Source organism: Panthera tigris, chromosome E1 (assembly GCF_018350195.1).
Source record: "Panthera tigris isolate Pti1 chromosome E1, P.tigris_Pti1_mat1.1, whole genome shotgun sequence".
NCBI lineage: Eukaryota > Metazoa > Chordata > Mammalia > Carnivora > Felidae > Panthera > Panthera tigris.
The window spans coordinates 40882027-40907924 of NC_056673.1; the positions used below are offsets into that span (position 1 = coordinate 40882027).

At 54.2% G+C, this 25898-nt stretch overlaps 2 protein-coding genes across 5 annotated transcripts in view; one reads left to right on the forward strand and one right to left on the reverse strand.

Moving 5' to 3' along the window:
- The first annotated feature begins 457 nt into the window (after positions 1–457).
- Positions 458–15338, forward strand: CNTNAP1 (contactin associated protein 1). Its single transcript, XM_015540025.2, has 24 exons — positions 458–662; positions 1543–1644; positions 1739–1932; positions 2389–2536; positions 2614–2817; positions 3453–3637; positions 4198–4341; positions 5016–5277; positions 5743–5892; positions 6151–6322; positions 6772–6878; positions 7025–7144; positions 7498–7701; positions 7899–8055; positions 8139–8266; positions 8579–8764; positions 9237–9458; positions 9712–9951; positions 11179–11532; positions 12144–12271; positions 12716–12809; positions 13008–13253; positions 13362–13409; positions 14029–15338. Exons 1-24 carry the CDS (start codon positions 599–601, stop codon positions 14325–14327), a joined length of 4158 nt encoding a protein of 1385 aa, XP_015395511.2. The 5' UTR covers positions 458–598; the 3' UTR covers positions 14328–15338.
- Positions 15339–15674: 336 nt separating this feature from the next.
- The window catches only part of EZH1 (enhancer of zeste 1 polycomb repressive complex 2 subunit), a 30059-nt gene continuing 19835 nt past the window's right edge, over positions 15675–25898 (reverse strand). For all 4 annotated transcript variants that reach the window (XM_042965409.1, XM_042965407.1, XM_007087673.3 and 1 more), the window contains exons 11-21: positions 25576–25756; positions 24859–25055; positions 23239–23330; positions 22306–22346; positions 21711–21836; positions 20482–20660; positions 19866–19961; positions 19360–19441; positions 18825–18905; positions 18327–18411; positions 15675–18053 (exon numbers count right to left, since the gene is read on the reverse strand). In XM_042965409.1, coding sequence (XP_042821343.1) covers positions 17993–18053; positions 18327–18411; positions 18825–18905; positions 19360–19441; positions 19866–19961; positions 20482–20660; positions 21711–21836; positions 22306–22346; positions 23239–23330; positions 24859–25055; positions 25576–25756 — 1221 coding nt within the window. In that variant the 3' untranslated portion in view covers positions 15675–17992. The remainder of the gene's footprint in view (positions 18054–18326; positions 18412–18824; positions 18906–19359; positions 19442–19865; positions 19962–20481; positions 20661–21710; positions 21837–22305; positions 22347–23238; positions 23331–24858; positions 25056–25575; positions 25757–25898) is intronic.

The following is a 25898-nucleotide window of genomic DNA, read 5'->3' on the forward strand; positions in this document are numbered from 1 at the left end:
TAAGGTAAAAATGCTGAGTTGACAGGGTAATGAGAGTGCCTAGCACGGGTGTTTGGGGGCACAATTTGCCTTCAGAAAATGTTAGATTCTTTTACTTACTTATCTCCCCATCTCCAGGTAGCCACCCCCCCCACGCCCCCCCCACCCCCCGCTTTTCTGGGATTTTTGAGGACCTCTCAGCTGGCCCTAGCCTTCCTTCCCCCATCTCTGCGGCCACAGTCCCTGCCAGCCTCGGGTTATTCAGGGTATTTCCCAGCGTCTGGAGGCTCTCTACCCCCGCCCTTTCGCAGCAGGGCTGAGGCGCGCGCTTGCGCGGGGTCCGGGAAAGCGGCGCGTGCCGGGAGAGAGAGGCTGGGGAAGGGGGGAGGTGAGAGGAGAGAGGGTGGGAAGGAGAGAGAGACCAGCGGAGAACCAGGAACGACAGAGAGAAGGGAGAAGGGTTGGGGGAGAGAGAGGACAGAGCGAGGAGTGGGTTAGGAGAAGAGACGGCGATCCGCTGCGAACCCCAGAAGGAGATTGGGGAGCCCAAGCTGGAACTGGAGCCCTACCCGGAACCGGGCACTGGGAGGCGGCCGCCGAGACCCATCAGCCCTGCACCATGTGTCTCCGGCTCTTCTGCATCCTGCTTGCCGCGGTCTCAGGAACCCAGGGCTGGGGCTACTGTGAGTGCCGGGCGCAGGTGCAAGCAGGGTTGGGCCGGGGAGTCCAAAGCCTGCAGGGCGGGTCTAGCCGCATTGCGGCTAGGTGGTCGCGGGTCCCTTCCCGGCCGGCGCGCGCTCGCTCATTCCCATCCTTTCCTGCCTCTCCCCCGCGCTCCGCAATGCAGCTCCGAGGCTGGCGCGCGCTCCCGGGGTGGTGCTGGGCTCGGAGGAGCCGAGGCTCGAGTCGGCCCGGGGTGGGGATTTGGGACTGGGATCCAAGCGGAAGTTGGTCCTGGGTTTGAGGGTTGGAGATAAGGGTGGTACTGGTGACCCGGCCAGGGTTAAGGTTTTGTTAGGGGCTGAGGCTGGGCTTGGAGCTGGCCCAGGGGCTAGGATTTGGGGCTGGGGTGGATTTTGAGGCTGAGATCCAAGCAGGAGTTGGTGACCCTGATTGATGCTGAGGTTGGACATGGAGCTGGTGATGTTGGTAGGACTGGCTGGGGTTGGGACCAAGGCCTGGATTGGGGTCGGTGAGGGTTGGGGGTGCTGATGAGTGGGATTGATGATAAGGCTGGGGCTGGATTGGTGCCTTGGGCTGACTCAGGTTCTATAAGATGCTGAGGCTTGGGGTTGTGTTTGGGAGAGTACTAAGCCTGGGCTGGTACCAGAACAGTCACAGAGCTAGGGAAGGTCTGGCTTAGTGAACCCCCCAGGAGGAGAAGGTAGCTTCCCCGGAGTGTGCAGCTGTTGCTGCAGCCCAGATTGGGTAGATGGCTTAAGTTAGGGCTGGGCTGGCCGCTGGGGGACAGAGAAGGAGGAACTCCAGTTGCTCTGTGTGCGTGGCCTTTGGAAGGACCTGGGAGGGGTCGCCCTGATCAAAATGTCCGTTCCCCCAACCCAGACGGCTGTGACGAGGAGCTGGTCGGGCCTCTGTACGCACGCTCCTTGGGCGCCTCCTCCTACTACGGGCTCTTCACTGCGCCTCGATTTGCCCGGCTGCACGGTGAGTGAGGCTCCGCCCCAAGGCGTGGTGGGGCACTCTGGAGGGCTAGGGATGAAGGGAGAGCCGGGGGTGAAAGCCCTTGCCTCTTCTATAGGCATAAGCGGATGGTCTCCCCGAATTGGGGACCCGAATCCTTGGCTCCAGATCGACTTAATGAAGAAGCACCGGATCCGAGCTGTGGCCACCCAGGGTTCATTTAACTCGTGGGACTGGGTCACGCGTTACATGCTGCTCTACGGGGACCGAGTGGATAGCTGGACGCCGTTCTACCAGCAAGGGCACAACGCGGTATTCCAGGCCCCGTGCACACACTTGGAGAACCTCCTCAACTCTGCAACCTGGGCTGGGCACTAGCTTGGGGGAAGTGGAGGAGGAGGTGGTGTGGACACAGATGAGGAGCAGTGACTTCCAATCAGGGGGTTCAGTTCATAGGGACGGTCAGTTCGCCATGTGTGCGAGACATTCTCAGATGACAGGGTTTAACATACTTTAGGGTAAAATCTGGGAGAGCTTCTTGAAGGAGGTGACATCTGAGTTGGGCTCTGAGGAAATAATAGGATGGTGGGAGAGGACATTTTACGCTAAGGCACCTGTTTTCCTAAAGCCATGAGGGCCGAGGAAATCAAGGAGAGTTTGCTTTCTGGAAGTCTAGATTGGCTGGGTGTGGCAGCTGTGGGCTGGGAGGCTGTGGAGAAACGAAGTAGAAAGTGGGGACCTGGTCTCTCCTCTCGCCTTCTCTCTCAGACCTTTTTCGGTAACGTGAACGAGTCCGCGGTAGTGCGCCACGACCTGCACTATCACTTCACCGCGCGCTACATCCGCATCGTGCCACTGGCTTGGAACCCGCGCGGCAAGATCGGCCTGAGGCTCGGCCTTTACGGCTGCCCTTACAGTAAGGATGCGGAGGCCGTGGCGGAGCTCCTGGGAGAGTCTTCCCGGTCCTCGGCCCACCTACTGTCCTTTGCGCAGAGTCCGACGTGCTCTATTTCGACGGCGACGATGCCATCTCATACCGCTTCCCGCGAGGGGTCAGCCGGAGCCTTTGGGATGTGTTCGCCTTCAGCTTCAAGACGGAAGAGAAGGACGGGCTCCTGCTGCACGCGGAGGGCGTCCAGGGCGACTACGTGACATTGGAGCTGCAGGGGGCGCACTTGCTGCTGCACATGAGCCTGGGTGAGTTCAGCCACCCGGGGTGCGACCCCGGAGGCTCTGCTGCCACGCCCCTCGCTGCACCGCCTACGCGAAGCCGCGCCCACTCCCGATCTGGCCTTTCCTTACTGTTTGGATCAACCCGCCTTCTTCGTGCAGAATTTGGCATTAGCAAAACACTGGACTCCGAGTCAGGAGATCTGGATTCCAGTCTCAGCTCCACTACCCGTGGGGCGACCTTGAACAAGGCACTTACCCAGTTTCTTCATTGTAGAAACCTTATATATACTACAAGTACATATACATATAAACCCAAAGAATTGTTATTTTGTATCTCATTAGCCTTTATAACATCCATATGATGAGGGAGAAGCAGCGATCATGCCCCAAGTTTTACTGATTGGAAAACAAAGGCTCAGAGAAGTTAAATGACTTACCCTAAGTCACATATTCGCCAATGGCCACCGCTCCATCCCAAGCTAAAGTCCAGTCTCTATATGCCCACCCTCCCTGGCTGCCCTGGGCCCTGTGCAAACTCTCTGTGCTCCTGGCTGCTGCTTCACCTGGGGGCTAAGCATCTCCACCTGGGGGTTCTCCAGGTTGTAGGTCTGACCCTGCTCTCCCTCCCTCCCCACCCCCCCCACTCCCCGCCCCCCTAGGCAGCAGCCCTATCCAGCCAAGGCCCGGTCACACCACAGTGAGTGCTGGTGGCGTCCTCAATGATCAACACTGGCATTACGTTCGTGTGGACCGATTTGGCCGAGAAGCAAATCTCACCCTGGATGGCTACGTGCAGCGATTTGTGCTCAATGGAGACTTTGAGAGACTGAACCTGGACAACGAGGTGAGCAGAGTGGTTCATTCAGTTGAGTAGGGTGCTGTCAGTGCGGGGACAGTACTTTTCTCCACCAGAGGTAGGACCTTGCTTTCTGGTTCTTGAATATCCTAGCAGCTCTTGGCAGACCTGCGGCCCATAGGCCTAGGTTTTTGTCACTGTTGTTGCTGTTAACAGGCAGATTTCCTGGGCACAACCCCAGAACTACTGACATGGGAATTGAAAATCTGGGTTTGGGGGATCAGGCAAGATGAGAAAATTGCCCTGTTGGATTGCTTAACTCTGTGGAGTTGGTAAAGACCGTGGTTTGGATCTGCAGATAAAGAATCCCAGACAGGTTAATTGACTTACTCAAGGGCACGCAGCCAATTTGTGGCAGAGTCAGGGCTAGAACCCAAGTCTGGGGAAGTCCAGCGAACTTCCAGCTTTAATACTGATGATACTGGGGAAATGGATATTTCCAGTCTTCTATAAAGCCAGGCCCAGAGCCCGGGAAAGTGTGGGGCGGAAGAGCATGGACACAGGCTCACACACCCAGGGAGCCTCACCACCCCCACCCTGCCCTGCAGATGTTCATCGGGGGTCTAGTGGGCGCTGCACAGAAGAACCTTGCCTATCGTCATAATTTCCGCGGCTGCATAGAAAACATAATCTTCAACCGAGTCAACATCGCAGACCTGGCTGTGCGGCGCCATTCGAGGATCACCTTTGAGGCCAGTGGGCAGGGGGGATCAGGGAGGACGGGACATCAAAGCTGCTTGGAAAGCAAAGAGGTGGAGCAGGAAGAGATCTTGAGAATCAGATAAAAGCCGAGGATCCCTCTCTCCCCTGCCACATCCTCAAGTGGGGGCATCACCGACTCACAGGAGGTGAAAGGCCACCCCTCCCTAACCCCCAGTTATGAAGCTGTGGTCTGGCCCAACCACATCCTCAATTAATGCTTGAGGAAAAACAAGTGCAGAGACCGGAGTGGCTTGGCCAGAGATCACACAGTTGTGCAGTGGTTGAGTAGGGACTTGAACCCAGGGCTGTTTTGGTGTGACCCCACACCCCAACTCTGCAGCGGGCATTCTAATGTCGCTGCCTGGAAGCCAGCAGGAAATTGCCTCTCCGAGCTGGAAGGAAGGGAAGGAGGTGGTCCCCCTGGAGACGGCGTAGATCAGCGTTAGCCAATGGAGAGCCTTGAGGGCAGACTTGGTTGGAAACTCCGCCCCCCTCCACAGCTGGATATGTTTGTGGGGGGGTGAGGTCTTACCCCCTCCCTTCCCCCACACACTTCGAGGGAGTGCCTCAGAAGGGTCTTAGACCAGTATGAAAATTGAATCCCAGCGGAGGCAGATGTCTTCCATTCTCTCCGGTGCTGATGGATCCTTACTTTCGCCCTCAGGGTAAGGTGGCCTTCCGTTGCCTGGACCCGGTTCCTCACCCCATCAACTTCGGAGGGCCTCACAACTTCGTGCAAGTGCCTGGCTTCCCGCGCCGTGGCCGCTTGGCAGTCTCCTTTCGCTTCCGGACCTGGGATCTCACAGGGCTGCTACTTTTCTCCCGCCTGGGGGACGGGCTGGGCCACGTGGAGCTGATGCTCAGTGAAGGGCAGGTCAACGTGTCCATCGCGCAGACTGGCCGAAAGAAGCTTCAGTTTGCCGCTGGTGAGGGGCAGAGGGTGGGGGGAGGCGCCGGGAGGCCAGAGGAGGGCAGAGGAGGGGCAAGTGTGGGCCTGCACGGAGGACTTTGCTTCTTGGAGAGGGGTGAGGGAGGGAAGGGAGCAGAGCAGGAGGACCCTGGGCCCTGGGAGAAGGTGGGAGTGGATGGTGGCAGGGAGTCAGATCTGAGGAGCTAAGGGTGCTGGGAGAAGCAGGAAAGCTGAGAGTCCTGGTACCCTCTAGTTCCAGGGGAGGCTTGGGAGTTGTTTGTTAATTCATTTACAACTTTACAGACTGCATCAGCTGCTAGGGTTAGTGAAGACAGACATTCAAAAATGTCACACTCAGTGTGATAAGTGTTAATAATGGAGGGCACATAGGCACAGAGTGGGGTTGTTGCTTCCCCACTAAAGACACTTCTCTCAGAGTTTGGAGCTTCCCTCAGCCACACCATCCTCTTCTCCCATCCAGGGTACCGCCTGAATGATGGCTTTTGGCACGAGGTGAATTTTGCAGCACAGGAGAACCATGCAGTCATCAGCATTGATGATGTGGAGGGGGCAGAGGTCAGGGTCTCATACCCCCTGCTGATCCGGACTGGCACCTCATACTTCTTTGGGGGTAAGTGGGAGCCAACCTGGCCAGACTCCTATCTCTAGGTGGGAAGGCCCCACCAAAGTCCCCTCAGATGGGGCTACATGGAGCGTTTTGTGGGGATAAATCCCTCTTTTCCCTCTGGTGCCTTGGAGACTGGAAGGCCATTGCCATTGTCTATTGGCCCCCTTCCTTCCTTCATGTCTGGCTTTCCCTTGGCATCTCCCTGGGGGAGGGTCTCTGGGGTCTCCCCTGGGGAGGGCCTCACAGGGGTGGTTGCTCCAGGTTGTCCCAAACCAGCCAGTCGATCGGGATGCCACTCCAACCAGACGGCGTTCCATGGCTGCATGGAGCTGCTCAAGGTGGATGGTCAACTGGTCAACCTGACTCTGGTGGAGGGCCGGCGGCTTGGATACTATGCTGAGGTCCTCTTTGACACATGTGGCATCACTGATAGGTATCCAGAAGCCCCTCTCCCTACAAGAGGTGACCCCTGCAAAGCCCCCTTCTGTAGTCTCCCCATGGGAGTGGCCATTCTCAATAATCTCCCTTCTCCTGGTCCCAGGTCCTCAGTCTCCCACCTGGAGATGATTCCTCCTTGACTTGTTATCTTAACCTCTTGTCCTCCTTTACCTAATCCTTCCATTAAAGTGACACAAACTCAGAATGGAAATGAAGCATCTGTTCTTGGCCCTAGGGGGTTTTCTTCTGGAGGGGGGTGGTGGGAGAGGGGGCCAGTAGAGGGTGAAGAGTCCTTGAGCCCCAAGGACTCATACACCAGCACTTAGGCTTCTACGAGGCTGGTTCTGGTGCTCTCAGGAGCCTGGAGTGAAGCTGGTAGGGATCAGACCCCATTCTCACACTCACAGTAAGGTGCCTGCCCTTCGTGCTGGCCCTCTTCCCTAGGTGTAGCCCTAACATGTGTGAGCATGACGGACGCTGCTACCAGTCCTGGGATGACTTCATCTGCTATTGTGAACTGACAGGCTACAAGGGGGAGACCTGCCACCAACGTAAGCGCAGTGGGGGATGGGGGAGACTCAGGGGCAGGGGAGGCCAAGAGGTTGCTGGGGATCATGAGGCTACTGGAGACGGTAGGACTGGCACTCCTAGCCCTCTGACCCCATAAATGCCCTTTGCCCACCCCCCGACCTACCAGCTCTGTATAAGGAATCTTGTGAGGCTTACCGGCTCAGTGGGAAAACTTCTGGAAACTTCACCATTGATCCTGATGGCAGTGGTCCCCTGAAGCCATTTGTAGTGTACTGTGATATCCGAGGTAAGTGGCTCTGATGAGTGGTGAAGGGGCAGCTGACAAGGCTGTGTGGGGGTGTGGGGAAAACAGGGGGTTGAAGGGGGGACAGGGGCCAGCAAGATCAAACTGTGGTAGGGGTAAAGGATGGCAGAGGGGAAAGGGGACACTCAGGAATTTGTAATCCAGCCTTGCTGATAAATTCCAGCTTCCTGATCCATTCCAGCTGTCCAGCTGTCACATCTCCAGCCGACAGTGGGCTGGAACGGAGCTGCTGGTCACATTTATTGGCTCTGACTAGCAGCAGTAGTGGTGGAGGTAGGGAGATGGGTAGAGAATGCCCATCTTGAGCCAAAGCTCTGTCCATTCCCCTCCCCCAGAGAACCGGGCATGGACAGTTGTGCGGCATGACAGGCTGTGGACAACTCGGGTGACAGGTTCTAGCATGGAGCGGCCATTCCTGGGGGCCATCCAGTACTGGAATGCATCCTGGGAGGAAGTCAGTGCCCTGGCCAATGCTTCCCAGCACTGTGAACAGTGGATCGAGTTCTCCTGCTACAATTCCCGGCTGCTCAACACTGCTGGTGAGGGCCAGGGTCACCGAGGGTGAGGTGCAGAGCTGGGGGAGCGACCCGTGGGGACTTGGGAGGAGAGAACCAGAAGTTTCAGCTAGAGCCCTCGAACATTCAAGCGAGGATCGGGGCTGCTTGGAAAGGCGAGAGAGGAACCCAGGGGCTAATGGAGGGATGGGGCCTAGAAACTGCCTGCACGTCTTCCCCAGGAGGCTACCCCTACAGCTTTTGGATTGGCCGAAATGAGGAGCAGCACTTCTACTGGGGAGGCTCACAGCCTGGGATCCAGCGCTGTGCCTGCGGTCTGGACCGGAGCTGTGTGGACCCCGCTCTGCACTGTAACTGTGATGCTGACCAGCCCCAGTGGTGAGGGGCGAAGGGACAGGGCATTCAGGATTCCAGGGGCAGCGGAGCAGCAGGGGCTGAACCACTGCATCCTGCCCCCACAGGAGAACCGACAAGGGACTGCTGACCTTTGTGGACCATTTGCCGGTCACTCAGGTGGTGGTGGGGGATACGAACCGCTCCAATTCTGAGGCCCAGTTCTTCCTGAGGCCTCTGCGCTGCTACGGCGATCGTGAGTGGCAGACCCCTTTTGTGTGCCCTGCCGGGCTTGGCTCTCCGGTTTCCAAAATTTAGGACACCTGGCCCACTGTGGGTCTCTAGGACATACTGCCAGACACCCAGCTCCTGCTGTGATATGACCCCCATCCGTGTGGTTCCCCTGTACCTTATTCTCTTTCGCTATACCTGTTTCTCCCCCCCCCCCGCCCCCACCTTGGACACCCCTAGCTGTCCCCGTTTGCTCTACCTTCTCCCACACCACCCAAGGCTCCCTGCTCCACTCTCCAACCTCCCTGATCCAGCCTTCCTCCTTCTGGTTTTATAGGAAATTCCTGGAACACCATCTCCTTCCACACTGGGGCTGCTCTGCGCTTTCCCCCCATCCGTGCCAACCACAGCCTTGATGTCTCCTTCTACTTCAGGACCTCGGCTCCCTCAGGAGTCTTCCTAGAGAACATGGGGGGCCCTTATTGCCAGTGGCGCCGACCTTACGTGCGGGTGGAACTCAACAGTGAGCAGGCAGACATCAGGAGGGATGTGGGCTAGATGAAGATCTCGGGGGGGGGGGATATGGGGTAGGCAGAGGCTGGGGGAAGGGACAAGGGCAGATGCCCCTCGAAAGGCAGCATGGAAAGGGCTTTAGATAACTGTAGGGTCCAGACCAAGCTCTGTTTTGGTAGCTGGCTTTGTGAACTTAGGCACTGTCTTCACCTCTCGGGGCCTTAGGCCCCTTGTGAATAAGGCAGCTGGACTCCTGAGGGGTTTCCGACATGACTAGCTATGCTTCTAACCTCAGAAATGGGGGTGTAAGGAACTCAGAAACCAGGGGTGTAAGGTTTCGAGGAGTTTATGGGTTTTGTCCCGGGCCGTAGACAAATTGGAGGGACATTCAAGGAGCTCCAGAGAGTGAAGAAGAGAGGTGGTCTGGGGTAAGGGATCTGTGAGGTCTGAGTCCTTTCTCCCCACCCCACTGCATTGTCCAGCGTCCCGGGATGTGGTCTTCGCCTTTGACGTGGGCAATGGGGATGAGAACCTGACCGTACACTCCGATGACTTTGAATTCAACGACGATGAGTGGCACCTGGTCCGGGCGGAGATCAATGTGAAGCAGGCCCGGCTCCGTGTTGATCACCGGCCTTGGGTGCTGCGGCCTATGCCCCCGCAGACCTATATCTGGCTGGAGTACGACCAGCCCCTTTATGTTGGTAAGAAGCAGCCCCGAGGCGGGTCTGAAGCTTCCTTTACCTTCCCACCCCCTCCCAACCGTTCTTGTTTCCAGGAGCCCCATGTCTTAGATCCTGATCCCCTCTGCTGCGGCGTGACCCAAAGGCTCACCTTTCCTCTCTAGGCCATGGATTTTATCCTATTATTACATTCCCCTTGGCTCCCTTCCAGACCCCAGTACTTATCCCTGTCTCTGGCTTGACACCCTTTTTTTGACCTGCCCACCCTTCTCAGGATCTGCAGAGCTTAAGAGGCGCCCCTTCGTGGGTTGCTTGAGGGCTATGCGTCTGAATGGAGTGACTCTAAACCTGGAAGGTCGTGCCAACGCCTCGGAGGGTACCTCACCCAACTGCACAGGCCATTGCGCCCACCCCCGGTTCCCCTGTTTCCACGGAGGCCGCTGTGTGGAGCGTTACAGCTACTACACGTGTGACTGTGACCTCACGGCTTTTGACGGGCCATACTGCAACCACGGTCAGTGCAGCTGCTTGTGCGAGACTAGGGAGCCACAGGGCACAATGGGACATAGGGAGGGCAGGGAAGGACGGAGAGAGCAGAGTCAGCGACAGGGAAAACTAGCGTTGTCCTTGGGTTCCTGAGCTCTCATCCAGGGCGTCAGGCAGCTGAAGATCCTGGATGACTCCAAGTCATAAAGTGGGGCCAAGAAGGGATGGTTCAGCTAGCTGGTACTAAAAGAACTTAAAAGCAACAAGCAAATAACTTCCCCATCTTCCCACTGTCACTAAGTTACCGCAGGTTACCCCTCTTGCAAACATAGTCACCTCAGGCTGCGCGATGCCCTCCTTGGCCATTTCCTGTGCTCCTAAAACATGTCTACAGCCTGGCTCTTGGTTAAGGCAAGCCTTGACATTCACCATAGCAAGATTCTGCACATACACCCAGACTGCATCCTTCCTAAGCCTGGTCTAGGAGGATGCACGCGCAGGTAGGTTAACGGTGAGAGGTATCTGGTGGTGCAGGAAGACACAGGAACTCCAATCAGCTGAGGACCTTTGGTCTCAGTGTGGAAGTGTGAGTAGTGGGGCACCTGGCTGGCTCAGGTGGAAGAGCATTCGACTCTTGATCTTGGGGTTGTGAGTTTGAGCCCCACGTTGGGTGTAGCGATTACTTAAAAATAAATAAACTTAAAAAAAAAGTAAGTGTGAGTGGTGGCGAGTGTACCAGATGGGGTCATGATACCTCGATTCTTTTTTTTTTTTAATGTTTATTTATTTTTGAGAGGGACAGAATGTGAGCAGGGGAGGGGCAGAGAGAAAGGGAGACACAGAATCTGAAGCAGGCTCCAGGCTCTGAGCTGTCAGCACAGAGCCCGATGTGGGGCTCGAATGCACAAACTGTGAGATCATGACCTGAGCCAAAGTTGGACGTTTAACCTACCGAGCCACCCAGGCACCCCATGATACCTTGATTCTAATCTTGGCTCTCCATAGACTGCTTGCCCTTACGGAAGTCACTAGCCATTCCTGTGCCTCAGTTTCCCCATCTGTAAAATGCGGGGGTTGCGTTAGATGATCTTTCCCATTTCTCACAGTTTTAAGATTTCCCTTCTGTGACATAGAGGCTCAAGGGGACAGAAGAGTGAAGTTCTGACAGTGTGCGGTGGTTCGAGGGCAAGTTCCAGGGTGGGTGTGCAGATGGCGTAGTGTCTGAATCCCTGACCTCATAACCCTCCGCCTTCAGATATCGGAGGTTTCTTTGAGCCCGGCACCTGGATGCGCTACAACCTCCAGTCAGCGCTGCGCTCGGCCGCCCGGGAGTTCTCCCACATGCTCAGCCGGCCGGTGCCCGGCTACGAGCCTGGCTACATCCCCGGCTATGACACCCCTGGCTACGTGCCTGGCTACCATGGCCCTGGCTACCGTCTGCCGGACTACCCCCGGCCCGGCCGGCCCGTGCCCGGTTACCGTGGGCCTGTCTACAATGTCACCGGTGAGGAGGTGTCCTTCAGCTTCAGCACGGACTCCGCCCCTGCGGTCCTGCTCTACGTCAGCTCCTTTGTGCGGGACTACATGGCCGTGCTCATCAAGGAAGATGGTAAGCTCGCATAGGCTGTCCCTCGGCTCCCTCTGCGTGCAGGGCGCCCTTCACTTTCACGCCTGTTGGTTCACTAGTAGAAGGACCCAAGCATTCTCAGAAGATGGGGGCTGGGGCGCCTGGGTGGCCCAGTCTGTTAAGCATCAGACTTTGGCGCAGGTCACCATCTCATGGTTCGTGAGTTTGATCCCGGGGTCGGGCTCTGTGCTGACAGCTCAGAGCCTAAAGCCTGCTTCTGATTCTGTGTCTCCCTTTCTCTCTGCCCCTCTCCTGCACATGCTCTGTCTCTGTCTCTCTCTCAAAAATAAATAAACATTGGGGCGCCTGGGTGGCTCAGTCGGTTAAGCATCCGACTTCGGTTCAGGTCATGATCGCATGGTTGGTGGGTTCGAGCCCCATGTCGGGCTCTGTGCTGATAGTTCGGAGCCTGGAGCCTGCTTCCGATTCTGTGTCTCCCTCTCTCTCTGCCCCTCCCCCACTCCTGCTCTGTTTCTGTCTCCAAAATAAACATAAAAAAATTAAAAATAAATAAACATTTAAATAATTAAAAAAAAAAAGGTGGGGGCTGTGGGAGCCAAGAGGAGACTCCCTTTGTCTTCCCCATCCCACAGGGACCCTGCAGCTGCGGTATCAGCTGGGCACCAGCCCCTACGTGTACCAGCTGACCACGAAGCCGGTCACAGACGGCCAGCCACACAGCATCAACATCACCCGGGTCTACCGCAACCTCTTCATCCAGGTGCGTGTGGAGGGAGGTGGACGAGGGAGGTGAGCCGACTCAGATCGTAACCTCGTGATGGTGCCCAGGAAAATGTCAAAGAGTTAGCATGAGTAGAGCACATCGCAATGTACAGAGGATTGTCATGGGTATTACTACCTCATGCAACCCTCACAACTCCGGGAGGTAGTTCGGGTGGGCAGGAGTTCTTATCACGTCTGCTTTATAAATCAGTAAATGGGTTCAGAAAGTAAAGGGGTTTTCCACAAAGTCAAGCCACTGGTAGCTTTAAAGACGGCTCAGAACGAGGCCGTTGGGTTTTTAATATGAAATCCTTCATCCGGGCCCAGGGGTTGTCCAGCCAGGACTAGGCCGGGACTCACCACCAGTGTGGACAGAACAGGACTTCCTGCGTGGTCTCGGCCTCTGGTTCTCCCTCCCTCAGCTCCTCTCCCTCCCCCTCAGGTGGACTACTTCCCACTGACGGAACAGAAGTTCTCACTGTTGGTGGACAGCCAGCTGGACTCACCCAAGGCCTTGTATCTAGGGCGTGTGATGGGTGAGGCGTGGGTGCCATCATGTTTGGGCTAAGGAGTTACGGGTGAGGCCCCTGGAGCCTAGAGAGCGAGGGACCTGGGAAGGGCTGGGAAGGCGGCGATAACAAGGCGCAGGAACCCTGCAGACGGCGAGATGGGTGAGAGGGGCCAGGCTATGGGTGGTCCCAGCCCCTCTCCTTCTGGGCCGGCCTCTCCCTCAGAGACGGGAGTAATTGACCCGGAGATCCAGCGCTACAACACACCGGGTTTCTCGGGCTGCCTGTCTGGTGTTCGATTCAACAACGTGGCCCCTCTGAAGACCCACTTCCGAACCCCTCGACCCATGACCGCCGAGCTAGCTGAGGCCCTCCGAGTTCAGGGAGACCTGTCGGAATCTAACTGCGGAGCCATGCCCCGTCTTTTCTCAGAGGTGCCGCCTGAGCTGGATCCCTGGTATCTGCCCCCGGGTACGTCCAGGGCACATGGAGGAGGGAGGGCAGTGAGGGACGGCAGGGAAGGGAAACGATTCTTTACAAGGAGGGGGTTTCTCCTAACCGGCGCTCTCTCCTCTCCAGACTTCCCGTACTACCACGACGAGGGATGGGTTGCCATACTTTTAGGCTGTGAGTAGCGTGATCACTACCCTGACCTCCTAATTCTACCCTCGGTCAGCATTCCCTTCCCCGTATCCCCAGGGCTGAGGGGTGGCGAAGGCACTCAGTGCGGGGTGGTGCAAACAAGGATGAGCCAGGCTGTGCTGACGGTAGTATGGCATTGAGTTGGAGATTTTTATTTTTTTTAATGTTCATTTATTTTTGAGAGCGAGTGAGCACGAGTGGCGGAGAGGTGGGGTGGGGGTGGGGGGAGACAGAGGATCCGAAGCGGGCTCCGCGTTGACAGCGGCTAGCCCGATGTGGGGCTTGAACTCACAAACCCTGAGATCATGACCTAAGCCGAAGCCCGACGCTCAGGCGCCCCCAAGCTGGAGATTTTTAAATGTTTGAGGACGCTACAGACTTTTAGTTGAAATGAAATATTAAAAGGGGGCTATGGCTAAGGGATGAGGAAATGGGGGTGCAGTAACACGTAGAGAGGTGAGAAATGGATAACAGGAATTCAGACCCTCCAGGCACTTGGGAATGGCCTGACACGATCGAACGGCAGCCAGGCACACGTGTATTCTTTTGGCCCAAAGCATACACACATTCAGACCTGCCCTGAACTCTTCCTTTTTTTTTTCAGTTTTGGTGGCCTTCCTGCTGCTGGGGCTGGTGGGGATGTTGGTGCTCTTCTATCTGCAAAATCATCGCTACAAGGGCTCCTACCACACCAATGAGCCCAAGGCCACCCATGATTACCACCCTGGCAGCAAACCTCCCCTACCTACTTCAGGCTCTGCCCAGGCCCCAGCCCCTACACCGGCTTCCACCCCAGCCCCAGCCCCAGCCCCAGCCCCAGCCCCAGCCCCAGCCCCAGCCCCAGCCCCTGGCTCCCGGGACCAAAATCTCCCCCAGATCCTGGAGGAGTCCAGGTCTGAATGAATCAGGAAAAGGGCTTTAGGGACCACGTCCATCTCCTCTGAGTTCCCCAATTCCTGCCTCTCCCCACCCTGTCAGGGACATTTGGCTCCTCTTAGCAGGTTCTGCTCATCCAGAGGATGCCCCTCCTGCCAAGTTTGGTGGGCAGAGCTACAGATGGGACCAAAGAGAGTGGCCGAGCCTCACTGCCTAAACCAATGCCCTCCCCGTCCCCGCTTCCCCAGGCTCCTGGTTGTTTGCCCCGAAGGAGAAGCTCCATGGGGTTGAGACAGGCCCTCCCTGCCATCCCTGTCCCAGCTGCTGCCAGGGATTAATGACAGAGTGCAAGAGAGATTAACTGCTTCCCTTCAAGTATTCAATCTCAGCAGGGACAGATGTGTGGGATTGCAGGGATGCACAGGGCATGGGGGGAGGAGGCTGCTAAATTACATCCCCTAGCCTCCCCCCTGCCCTGCAGAATGCCTTCCATCTGCTTCCACTCAGTTGGGGGTTAGGGAGGGCTTCATTGCTGTCCCCCATCCTCTCTTTTTTGTTTTTTATGGAGACCGAGAGGCCTCGGTTTTAGCACCTTAGTACCTCCGCTGCTTCACATGCTTTAGCCAAAGCCATAAAAACAACTTGCAATGTAGAGAGAATAATGCAGATGCCAGTGCATTAGCCTGCCCTCTATTGTTCCTCCCTCTTCCAAGATATGCAATAGCCTTGGTGCCTGTCCAAAGGCTTGGCCCCCTCTCCAGTGCATGAGGAGCCCTCTTTCCTCCGCTCAGAGATGCTGCTTCGTTTGCCCAGGAGGTCATGTTCTTTATATATATTTTTTGTTGCAAAGTCTCTCTCTAGAGAAACTCTATATACTACTCTAATTTTTTAATTATCAGTTTATATATAAAAGAAAAAAATTGATCGACTGTCCTGTCCTGTGCTGTGCCACGGTCTGTAGTTCTTGCTTTTCCCGTGTTGGAAGTCTCGTGAGGTCGGCTGGCCACTCGGCCAGCCTGACCCAGCCTCCACTCTGAAGCCGTGCTCGCAGAACCAGAACCGTTCTAATAAAGCAGAGTGGCAGAGCCCCAGTCTGTGTGTGGTAGCTGGCGTCGTGGCTGGGGGTAAGTGGGATGACTTTCAGGGAACTAACCGGAGGGCTCAGAAATTTCCACCGGGAATCCTCTGAATCCTTGCATCGCCTGCCCGGGGCCTGACCGGCTCTTGCCAACCTTCCTCACCGCCTGCCCCCCAACCCCAGATCTCAGTGGACAGGAGAGGATCTGAATGCTAACGCTTTAGCTCCAGCTGCCCCTGTGCTGCCATCCCTGGATCCTTCCAGCCCCAAAGTACACAAGGCAAAACTTGCCAAAATGGACTCTATCACTTTATTCAGATAAGAGGTCACAAGCCACAGGACTTTAAAGTGCGTGAAATTCACTGGCGATAAAGCCGCACATATACCAGCCTCCCCCACCCCAAGTCCCCACCACCTTGCTCCATCCATCAACCATGTCTGGGGGGAGGGGTTGAGACCCGTCATTATACGTGGGGGACAGCGGGGAAAATAGGAATGCTGGCAGAACAGGAGTATCAGTGGTCTGAAACTGGGAAGGACAGGGTTCCGCATGCTGAGGGAAGAGTGGGGTCAATCTAGCCTCTCAGTGGCTGGATGTAATTTTTTCCCCATGATTTCCTCACAGCCAGCCCCACCTTCAGACAGACCTAACTCCTGCTTCTTCATTTGTCTCTGGTTTTCCCCTATAATTTACGAGTACTTCAGAGCCCAATCGGGCTAGAGGGCATCCCCGGTACACAACGGATACAAACCACAGCAGATGCAGATTTCGGAATGGTGGCGGGGCTGGCCGGTCAGGTGGGAAGAGGCTTCCGTCAGGAGCTGGCTGGGTGTGTGCTCAGTGCTGAGTGCATGAGTGCTCACAAGTGTGGCGCGTGGAGATGTGAGTGTGTGTGTGTGTGCACGTCCCACCCAAATCCCCAGGCGACAGTTTGGCCAGAGGGAACCCCACTCCTTGCTTCGTGGGACAGCCAGTAGGGATGGAGGAAGGAAGTGGTCAGTACAGACTGAGGAAGAAAGGCTTGGATTCCCTAGAGAAAAGAGAAGCCTGCTCCCTATGCTGATATTCCCTAGGCCAGCCTGTCACTGCCACGTCCTTTTTACCCAGCACAATGCTCCTTATTCCCTGTCAGCTCAGCACGCCAGCCACAGACACAGGGCTGGCTCCTAGAGCTGGCCCCATCCTCATTCACTTCCTGTGTGTCAAGGAAGCTCCTCCTGCCTCCACCAGGAGCTGAGACAGAACTGGAGGGGAATCTTCCAACCCCCTCTCCTTCCCTTTCCCTTAGGAATGGGATTTGGGCAGGGATCCCAGAGACTTTAGTTCAAACTCCACCTCAGCTACAGACCTTCTCAAAGAAATAAAGTGCTTTGCTCTTCAAGAATCCCAGAGAGAACGGCACCATGCAGTGGCACAGGAGGCTGGCCTGCTTCTTCTCAACACTTCAACTACCCTCTGCCAGTGTGCACTTGCAAGCGTGGTGCCATCCTGAACACATGCAACTTGGGAGCCCCTCACCCATCTCCAAACACATGCTGTCAACTCACCCTCTCCAACAGCAGGTGCTACAGACAGGAAAGTAAATCACCTTGACAACCTTCCCCCTCTCTAGTCCAGGCTTTCGCCCATCTACCCGGAAGAGATAAGCAACAGAGGCCCCATGGGCTTGGCCTCTAAAGGGAATGCAAGGCCTGAAGACGGGCTCCATACCCAGGACCAGAGCGCGCACGCCCGGCCTGGCCCGGCATACCTCCTGTGCGTCTTCAATAGCAGCACGATGCCTGCCTGCGGTCGCCAAGCCCGAGCTTTGGAAGGAGCTGACAGGGCGCTGGCACCTGCTTTCAGGAATCTGAAAACTTATCCATCCATCTCCAGAGTACAGAGAAGGTTTCTGAAAGCCTGTTGGGCCCCAAGCTTAGCAGCTGAACTGCTGTCATCAGGATGGCTCTCGCTCTCTGTCCGTGGAAGAACGGCACTTAGCTTTCCTTCTGCCAGCATTGAATTTCTATAGTCAGAACCCACACTCCTTCAATGTGAACCCCGCCAGGAGGGAAGAGGTAGTAAGGTGACCCGTCTCCCCTCTGAATTCAGTCTGTGCCACCCGCCAGGCTTGCCTTTAACCCAGGCCACTCGTAAGCTCCAGGTACCAAACTTCACTTAGCCCATCCTCTCTGGTCCTACGACCTACTACAGAGACATAGGCTGGCGACCCAATTAGACAAGGACCCTTGACTTGGAAAGTTAGAATTACAGGCCAATGCTTGTTAGGAACTGCCCAGGTGGACTGCTGAGGCCCAAGACCTACGGAGCAGACAAGAAACCACGCTGAGCCACCCACCCCCAGCCTGTGCTCTCTTCCTCCAAGGCCTGAGACGCGGTCTCCCGCTTCCACAGCTCTCTCCTGGGGAGCCCAGCCCTAGCTGCCTCTGTCTCCTCTCTCACTGAGACAGTCTGTCCCCACTGGACACAGCGGAGGCCTCGCTGCGCAGGGAGTGGGTGGGGGGTTTCTCGGTGTGGGAGACACGTAGTGCAGGAAAGTCGAGCAGCGGTGCTGTGTGCATGAGAGCAAAGACAATGCTGCTACCATAAGCGCTCGCGTGGGGCCCAGGAGGGCTAAAGGACATCAGTCTCCCGCTCAATCCCCACGTACTTGAGGGCATCAGCTTGGCTGTACCTGTCCCGGGACAGGAGGAGGAATGAGATTACTGTCAAGGCTTCTGTGACTGAACAGACAGAATCCCCTCTATTTTGCTTCCCCATCTCTCAGAGCAGTTTACAGTGCTCCCGCTTCTGGGGCAAGGCCCCCGGGAGCAGAACAGAGGGACAGACTTGACCGCCACAAGACCCTCTCCTTCCTCTGTATCGCCCACTTTATGCCCCCAAATCAATTCTAACAGCCACCCTTCTGCCTTTGGAGCTACCTCCCAAGGATTTCTGGCTGCCTCACCTGTAATCAAAGAAGAGCTCTTCACCAGCTTGAATTGCCCTTTTAGCAAAGATTCCAATGCGATGATCCCCGTTCACCATGACCACTGCAAACAGGACAAAGCCAAGGCTAGGTTCCTAGTCAGCTCCAAGCCAATAATCGGCAGGTTCTGGGCTGATTTTCTCCCAGTTCCCAGCGAAAATATAAATAAAGTGGCGTTTAAAAGCAGTCAGTAAAGACAGTTGCCTCTCTGCTTTTAGATCTGTTATTCGGGCTGGTGATGTGGGAAAAGACTTATCTTTAAAAGATTCTTGTTTGTGGGAAAATGTGTATCATGTATTCAGTGAGAGAGCCAATTAACAAAATAGAGACGGAGACACAGAACGATACCAGACATTAAGCATGGCTGTCTTTGGACAAAAAATAACTCGGCAATGAAAAAAGACACATAATGGATAGAAACAATAGTAAATAAAGCATCCATCATCCACCCTACCTCCCAGGTCACTGGGAACTCACCTTTGGCATAACAGTTGGGGTTCACTGAATGGTTTGCAAATCGAATTTTGTTTCCTTTCCGGGTAGCATCTACTACAAAATCTATATAATGTAAAGAAAGATCATGGGTTCATCAGGCAAATCCACAGCTTCTCGAACCTGGTCTTAAAATCAATTAAATAGTAACAGAAATAATCCAGTGGGGGACTTTGAAGTCCAGCAGCATGCAGCATAAGAATGCAGCCTCATGTGGGCACGTTCCCTTTGGGTCCCCCCATTTTGCTGGAATTACAGATCCCCTCTTCCCATCTACTGGGTAAGGAGATTTCTCAGGTGTAAGTGCTCAGTGCTCCGATTATAAACACAACCCAGAAACGCAGGTTCTCCCAAAGCAAGTGAACTATGGCTCGTGGCGTCTTGAGGTTCAACGTCCCCACCTTCCTCTGCACATCTGCTGGAGAAATCACAGCTGATCTGAAGGTGGACTACAGCAAGGGCAATCCGGTAGAGAGATGTGCCTGAGACCACCATGGGGCAAGAGAAAGAGACTCCTTACCATTGTTGAGGTTGAAGAGGAAGCTGGACATGTATTTGTCATAGACCTTCCCCCGTCGATCAGCCTCGTCTTGAGAGATAAGCTGCAAAGACAGATCAGGAACAATCGGGGGATAAGGCTGTCTGCTCAGGGCATGGTACCCTGCCCTCAGAAAGGACTGGGAGGGGGCACTGTCACACACACATGCTTGCTGAGTATCAGGATGAGAGTCACAGGAGACAGAGCTCAAGTTACTGTATTCTATCTAAGCCCCTCCAGGCTGACCAGTATTAAGACTGAAGAGCATTCCCCGCCCACCCCTTTGTGTGGCCTGAACTGGCAAAGACTTTAAGAAGAGTGGTTTATCTCAGGATTGCAAACACTTCTGTGGGATCCCCCAAGAAGCCACACGGGAACTCAGCTGAGTTATTTAGAGAGTAAGTCACAGAAGTCTGGCCCACAGAAAATCAGGGTTTCTCATCAGTATCTCCCCAGAAAGGAATGTGGTCCAAACCGATAGCACTCACCTCACCACAGTATTCAGAAATGAATTCGTTCTTTTGCACAGACTCCTTAATGAAGGTGCCCCATCCGGCCACATCTGAGGGGGCCAGCAGCAGGTGCTGGGGAAGAGGGAGTCAAACCTCAGACTACAGGGCATGTGTGAGTGGGTGGTGTGTGTACTGGATGTGCACGTGTGCAGGGGGTGGGCAGGGTGGAAAGAACTAGCAACTGTTAAGAGGATCTGAAAACAGAAAAAGGTCTAAGCCATTCTGTTCTGGGGAGAGGCAAAACAGCAAAGGGAGGTGGGCAAAGGAAACATGACACCTCCTCCTCTAGGCCTGGGGACCTCCTAGACCTGAGTCGCTAGGGAGTCACTGCTACGGGTCAAGTACAAACAGACAACATCAATGATGCGTCCATCCTCTCTGCTCCTCTTAGTCTGGCCAGGTCAGGGGTCACTTTCCTAACTCCTCACCGGGAGAGCAAACTTTCTTTATCTCAGTACGTGTGTGTCCTTTAGGATTTACCAAGCCCTTTCATGTAGAAACCCCCTAAGGGACCAATGGAAAGAGGCTGCTTAGGAATACTCAGTCTCTTCCCCTCCACCATCTGGCTCGCAGTCCTAAGAAAAGCCCTCACCTTCTTGAGGCCTCGCTGGATGCTGCAGTTTTTGCAGGAAACCACCTTGCAGTCCCAGTGCTCCGAGGCCCCGCAGGTGAGGCACAGGTCGGGGTCGCACTCTCGCACTGCCAGGTAGCAGGGACACTGCTTGGTATTACACTGGGTCTTACAGCGACAGCCAGGGAAACGATTCTGACCTGGGGAGGAGGAGAGGGGCGGGGGGAGGGGTGGGTTAGGAAAAGTAGCAGACTAAGCTGGCGCTCAGGTCTGACTCAGGGGTCAGCAAAGAAGTACATGTGATGTGTTCAAGGAGATCTGGCAAGTAGAAGAGAAGCTCCCTTGCTTCGTATGGTCAATTTTTTGTTTGTTTGTTTTCTTTCCTGAGAAAATGGAGTGCCTCCCAACATTCATGCCTGGGAGTCAAAAAAAGCAAGTTTGACTATGGAGATGTGTTTCCTAGAGATTCCTCAACAGTGCTCTTCCTTCCTCTTGTTGGTGTAATTTGGAAGGGAGGTGGTTAGGGGCCCAGAGAAAATGAAATCAGTGCTTTTCACTGGTAAATCATCACCATCAAAACAAGAATCATTTTGAGAACAGAATGCATCCGTTCTATGCCACCCTCCTCCACCCACTGCCCTCCCCAGCACAAGCACCTCTCTTCTGTGGCTAAGATTGATATCTGCTATGGGTTAGGAGGTATTTCCAGCACAACTGCCTCGGCACCTAGTTCTGCAGGCTCTGGAGGCTGCTATTGAACTTCTCAGCTTTGAGTGGGGAAGGGCACAGTGTGATAAGAAGTCAAAGAGAAGCATGTTTAGCCTTTATCTTACTTCTGCTGACATCCAGACTGACCTGATAGTAAAACTCCGGATACTAAACTAAAATGGGCATACGCAGTGTTGTAACCTGTACATGTTGTAAAACAACACCTTAAAAAAGGAGGTCTGTGACAGCACCTTCAGGGAAAAAATTCCCACGTTTCTTAATTCTTCTCTGGAAGGTAAAGATGGGAATGTTTCTGATTTCTGTATAGTTGTTGCTTTTAGAATCAAACACCTATGGGTTTTTAAAACAATGACTTTTCCAGATCTTAAGGATCTTGTTTCCTCTGCAGAATGCTTAGAACACGGCAAAGAGGACATCAGAAGGCCCAGGGGCAGCAAGGGGCATGGGCGGGGAGGGAAACCTGGGGTGCACGGTGGCTGGCTGTTTCGGGAGGACCACAGGGGAAAACAGTGGAAACTTACAGTCCGGGTTGCACTGGCAGAACTTCTCACAGAAATTCTGCGTCATGATGCAGGGGCAGGTGCTGTCACAGGGGCGGTCTGGATGGTCGCAGGGCTGGTAGTTATACACTTGAGTGGAAGAGTTATCTAGGAGAGAAAAGAGTAGACCAGGACGCTGCTGTGCCCGGGCTCCCCGATCGTCTCGACTGGAGGAGGCTGTCCCAGTCATGATCTTGGACACACGTTTAGCACCTGAAGTGAGAAGCCATCAGAGATGATGGTTGTTTGTCAGCTACAACGGGGTGATTTGCCTTGTGCGGAGAGTGTGGAAATGGTCTGGGACTATAGGGCAGCCCATTCCAAACACTAAACGAAGTCTGGAACCTGGCAGATGGCGCGCTATGAAAGTCAGAGACCACAAGGCTCCTAGCTCTACCTCCTAAGAGGTGCGCTCAGCTGCAGTGAGAAGCTGAGCTGTTCTCAGCTGCTGCAGAGAAATCTGCCATCTGCGGAAGCAGTACAGGGTCAACAAGAGCGGCTGTAGGTGGGGCGGGCGGGTGACCACAGGGGTGAGACCTCACGCTGAACTGCCGAAGAGCACCCTGGTGCAACTTACCTTTCTTCAGCTGAATTTTCCTGCAGTGTGCAGCCCACAACCTGGAAAAGAGAGGCGGATGGGCCTGGGTCATGGCTCTGCACATTTGGGTAAATAACAACATGGCCTGCTTTGAGGGACTGTGGTCTGATCACCAGGGAGTATCCTCCCCGAATCCTTCCACCAGAGGCCCCTATCCTGCTAGATGGAAGCCGGAGTTCATCTGGAGTCCAGCTGGTCTATGCTTCAAGATTTAAATATAAAACAAACAAAGATGTATAAAAAACAAACACAAAACCCAACCCTCTGTGTCTATTATGACGCTATTGTTTCTCCCTCTCCCCCCTCCCTCCCTCCTTCTGTTTGGGGAGGTGGAGATGTGGAAGAATTGCAGGATGGGGAGGTGGGAACTTTTCAGGAATCTGCTGACTGAACAAACTGAGAGGCAGAAGCCACAGGGACTTCCTTCTATATCTAGAATTGGTGTCAGTTCCTTCCTTGAGTAGGTGATAGTCATTAGGGAACCGAGGCAGGCAGAATGTTGAATTAAAAAAAAAACCTTCCAACCCTTAGCAAAGGCTAGCTAAAAGACGGTGTTATTGTGCAACTTAGAAAAAACAATACAAGAGCCAAAAGGAAAAACTCTGGTCAGAGTTGAGAAGTGAGAACAGTGGTCACTAACCACCCAATGAGGAGAAATGGCCTCAGGGTGGAGCCATGAGGCCAGCTCTCACCCTACTGGCCAGGAGCTTAAAGGGACGGCAGATGGTTATCTCCCAGTCCACAGCATCTAGGGATGGAAGAAGGAAGGGCTGGTCCAAGTCACAGACCCACAGGGAGCACTGAGAAGGCTGGCCCTCAGTTGTGCAATGCTAAACTCAAGAGGGAGGCAGTTGGGAAGTCCAAGGGGAGGTCAGAGCACAGGGAACAGAAAGTCCTTTGTCCAACCCTTGCCTGTGCTTTCTTTTCTTCTTCTGCGACGGGTTCATGAGCTCATCTGTTGGCAGCTTCAGGATAAGTGATTCTTTGACTGCAAACTGAAAGACCTGGAAGAGAAATCCAACAGGATTTGTCACTCCTTCTTGAGCCAGGTGGTCAGATAAGTGAGCCAGCCAGGCGCTGGGCTTGGGAGCATTCTGGAGAGCTCGAGGGCGGCTGACTGAGCATCTCTTCAATGGGGGGGCGGGGGGAGGGGCACAGAGTGGGACTGAGATATCAGATCACTGGCCCTGGCATCCTGACATCAATTCTTAACTATTTATCCTGACTCTAGAAAAGAGAAATAGTGAGCACAGTTACAGCTCTCCTGGTCAGTAGCTTTTATCTACACCTTTACCTACCAAGCCCTGAATGGAATGATTCTTACCAACATTACCTGTCTCTTCTGAGGAAGGGCAGCTTTGGGTCCCTTGTATAACCGAGTATAAGACAGGACAGGAGTGGTACCCCTTGGCTAAGCACTAGCTCCCTCTGTTGGTATGAAGAGGCCAGACCCTTGTCTATTTTCATAGGCCAGCATTTCTGGAAGACTGGTTCCCTTCCAACATGCTTCTTCCCTCATAGCGTTCGTTTTTGGCTTTTTTTTTTTTTTTCTCTCCTTTTTGGCTATAGGCCCTCTTGAGATTCCATGAAAACTACAAATCTTCTTCTCAGGAAAATACAGGCAAAATTGTTTTGCCCACAATTCTGTAGATTTTCAGGTTAAGAACCTTTGCCTCAAGGAAATAGGCAATGAGCTCCAAATGAAAGGGCACTTCCATTCATGGTTCTAGTGCATGTTCTAAGTAGAGGCATCATGAAGAAGAGGCCACAGAGACTCCTCCTGAAGTCAGGGTGCTAAGCAGCATGGCTCGGCTCGAGCATTCCTTTCTTATTGGATCGGCCCTAACACCCAACTGCTCCTTGAATCCTGTTCTTTAGTCTGTCTTGTCACTGCAGTCAGGCGGAGACTGATTGGGACATCAGGTCCCACGGCCTCCAAGCATCAGTGGCTGCTATCAAATTGTGATTCTAGTAACGGCATGAGTGAGAAGGGTGAGGTCCAGGCCCAGCTACTGGGGGTGGCAATTAGAAAAGCTAGCGATAGAACATCTGGGGAAGAAAGCAACCGAGGAGACTGACACAACGGGTGACCGCGGCAGCTACAGAAGCAGGAGCAGGCCTGCTTCTGGGGATGAGAAGATCCCCAGAAAGACCTGGGGGTCCCTTTAGGAAAGGGGTACACATTTAGAAAGAAAGGCAGGAACCAAAAACAAAAAACAACAACAACAACAAAAAGCTAAGAGAGGGCAGAAACACCCAGAAGAGTCAGATAGTGGCTAGAGACAGAAATGAGAATTCAGCAAGGAGGACACCAGATTCCCCAAGCACGGCTAGGCCTGGCATCTGCAGAAACAGTCTGCAGAAACAGTCCCATGTTTGGGGAACCCGCCTCGTGGCTCAGAAGCACCTGCTCATGAGGGACTGAGCCTAAGACAGCTCCTTTTGAGACAGGCCACACAAGATGGCAAAAGGGCTGACAGAGCAGTGGATGAAAGGAGGGCCCTGCCTGTCCCAGCTCCTCTCCGAGAGTACCTGCTTGCATGTCTTAGTCCCCAGAAGTCTGGCTATGGAACAGAAGTTGTTGAAGTAGGTGCCATGAAACACTCGAAAGAGAGATTCCTCAGCCCCAGTCCATTCCACAGGCTCCGAGGGTGCTTCCACTACACAGAGCTGAGGGGGGGCCGGACTAGCCTTCTGCTTTGTGGGGGTCTGGCAGCGAGAGTTGGCCTCTAAGAGAGGAGGAGATGCGAGGAACAGGAGGAGAGAGAATGCAGTTGTCATCAGTCATGTACACTCCGGATGTACACTTCGGATGTACACTCCGAAGTACATCATTCTGCTTTAAATGGCAGAATAGTTAGGAATCAAAATACTCCCTGTCTCTACTGCCAACAGGCGAAGCCATAGAAAGGACTAACCATCTTTAGGGGTGCCTGGGTGGCTCAACTGGTTAAGCGCCCGACCCTTAATTTCGGTTCAGGTCATTATCTCATGGTGCAAGAGTTCAAGCCCTGCATCAGGCTCTGCACTGAGAGCATGGAGCCTGCTTGGGATTCTCTCTTTCTCTCTCTCTCTCTCTGCCCCTCCCCACCTCTCTCTCAAAATAAATAAATAAACTTTAAAAAAAAAAAAAAAAAAAAGGAAGAACTAACCATGTTAAAAAAGTAGTAACGTTAAGTGTTAGGCAGTGATCCTGCGTTTCCCAGAGGCCTTGCATAGGAAGAAAGGATCGCTTTCTGTTCAGTGTACCTGAAGAACTGGAGGCCCAGTCATTGCCTGTATCCCTGTCACTGTCCCCTTCTTTAGTCTCAGCCACAGCAGAGGCTGAAGTGTTGGAGCAGGAAGCACTGACCATGTGGTGCCTTCGTCGGCGACGCCCGGAGCACTTAGAGCGAGGGTTGTGGAGCATGGCGTACTCCTTCGCTCCTTCCTGCAATGTACACATTACAGGTGGGAGACAGGAACAGGCCCAGGGTCGCCATATTGATCCCATCATTACAAACCCCCTTCTTCAACGCCTGTGCTTACATGCAATGACACTGTCTATGTTTTGCTCTGTGCTATGTAAGTGT

Coding starts and splice junctions, on each gene's coding strand:
- CNTNAP1 (XM_015540025.2), top strand. CDS start 599: ATGTGTCTCCGGCTCTTCTGCATCCTGCTTGCCGCGGTCTCAGGAACC. Junction 2,818..3,452: donor GCTGCTGCACATGAGCCTGG/GTGAGTTCAGCC, acceptor CCGCCCCCCTAG/GCAGCAGCCCTATCCAGCCA. Junction 7,145..7,497: donor AGTGTACTGTGATATCCGAG/GTAAGTGGCTCT, acceptor CCCCTCCCCCAG/AGAACCGGGCATGGACAGTT.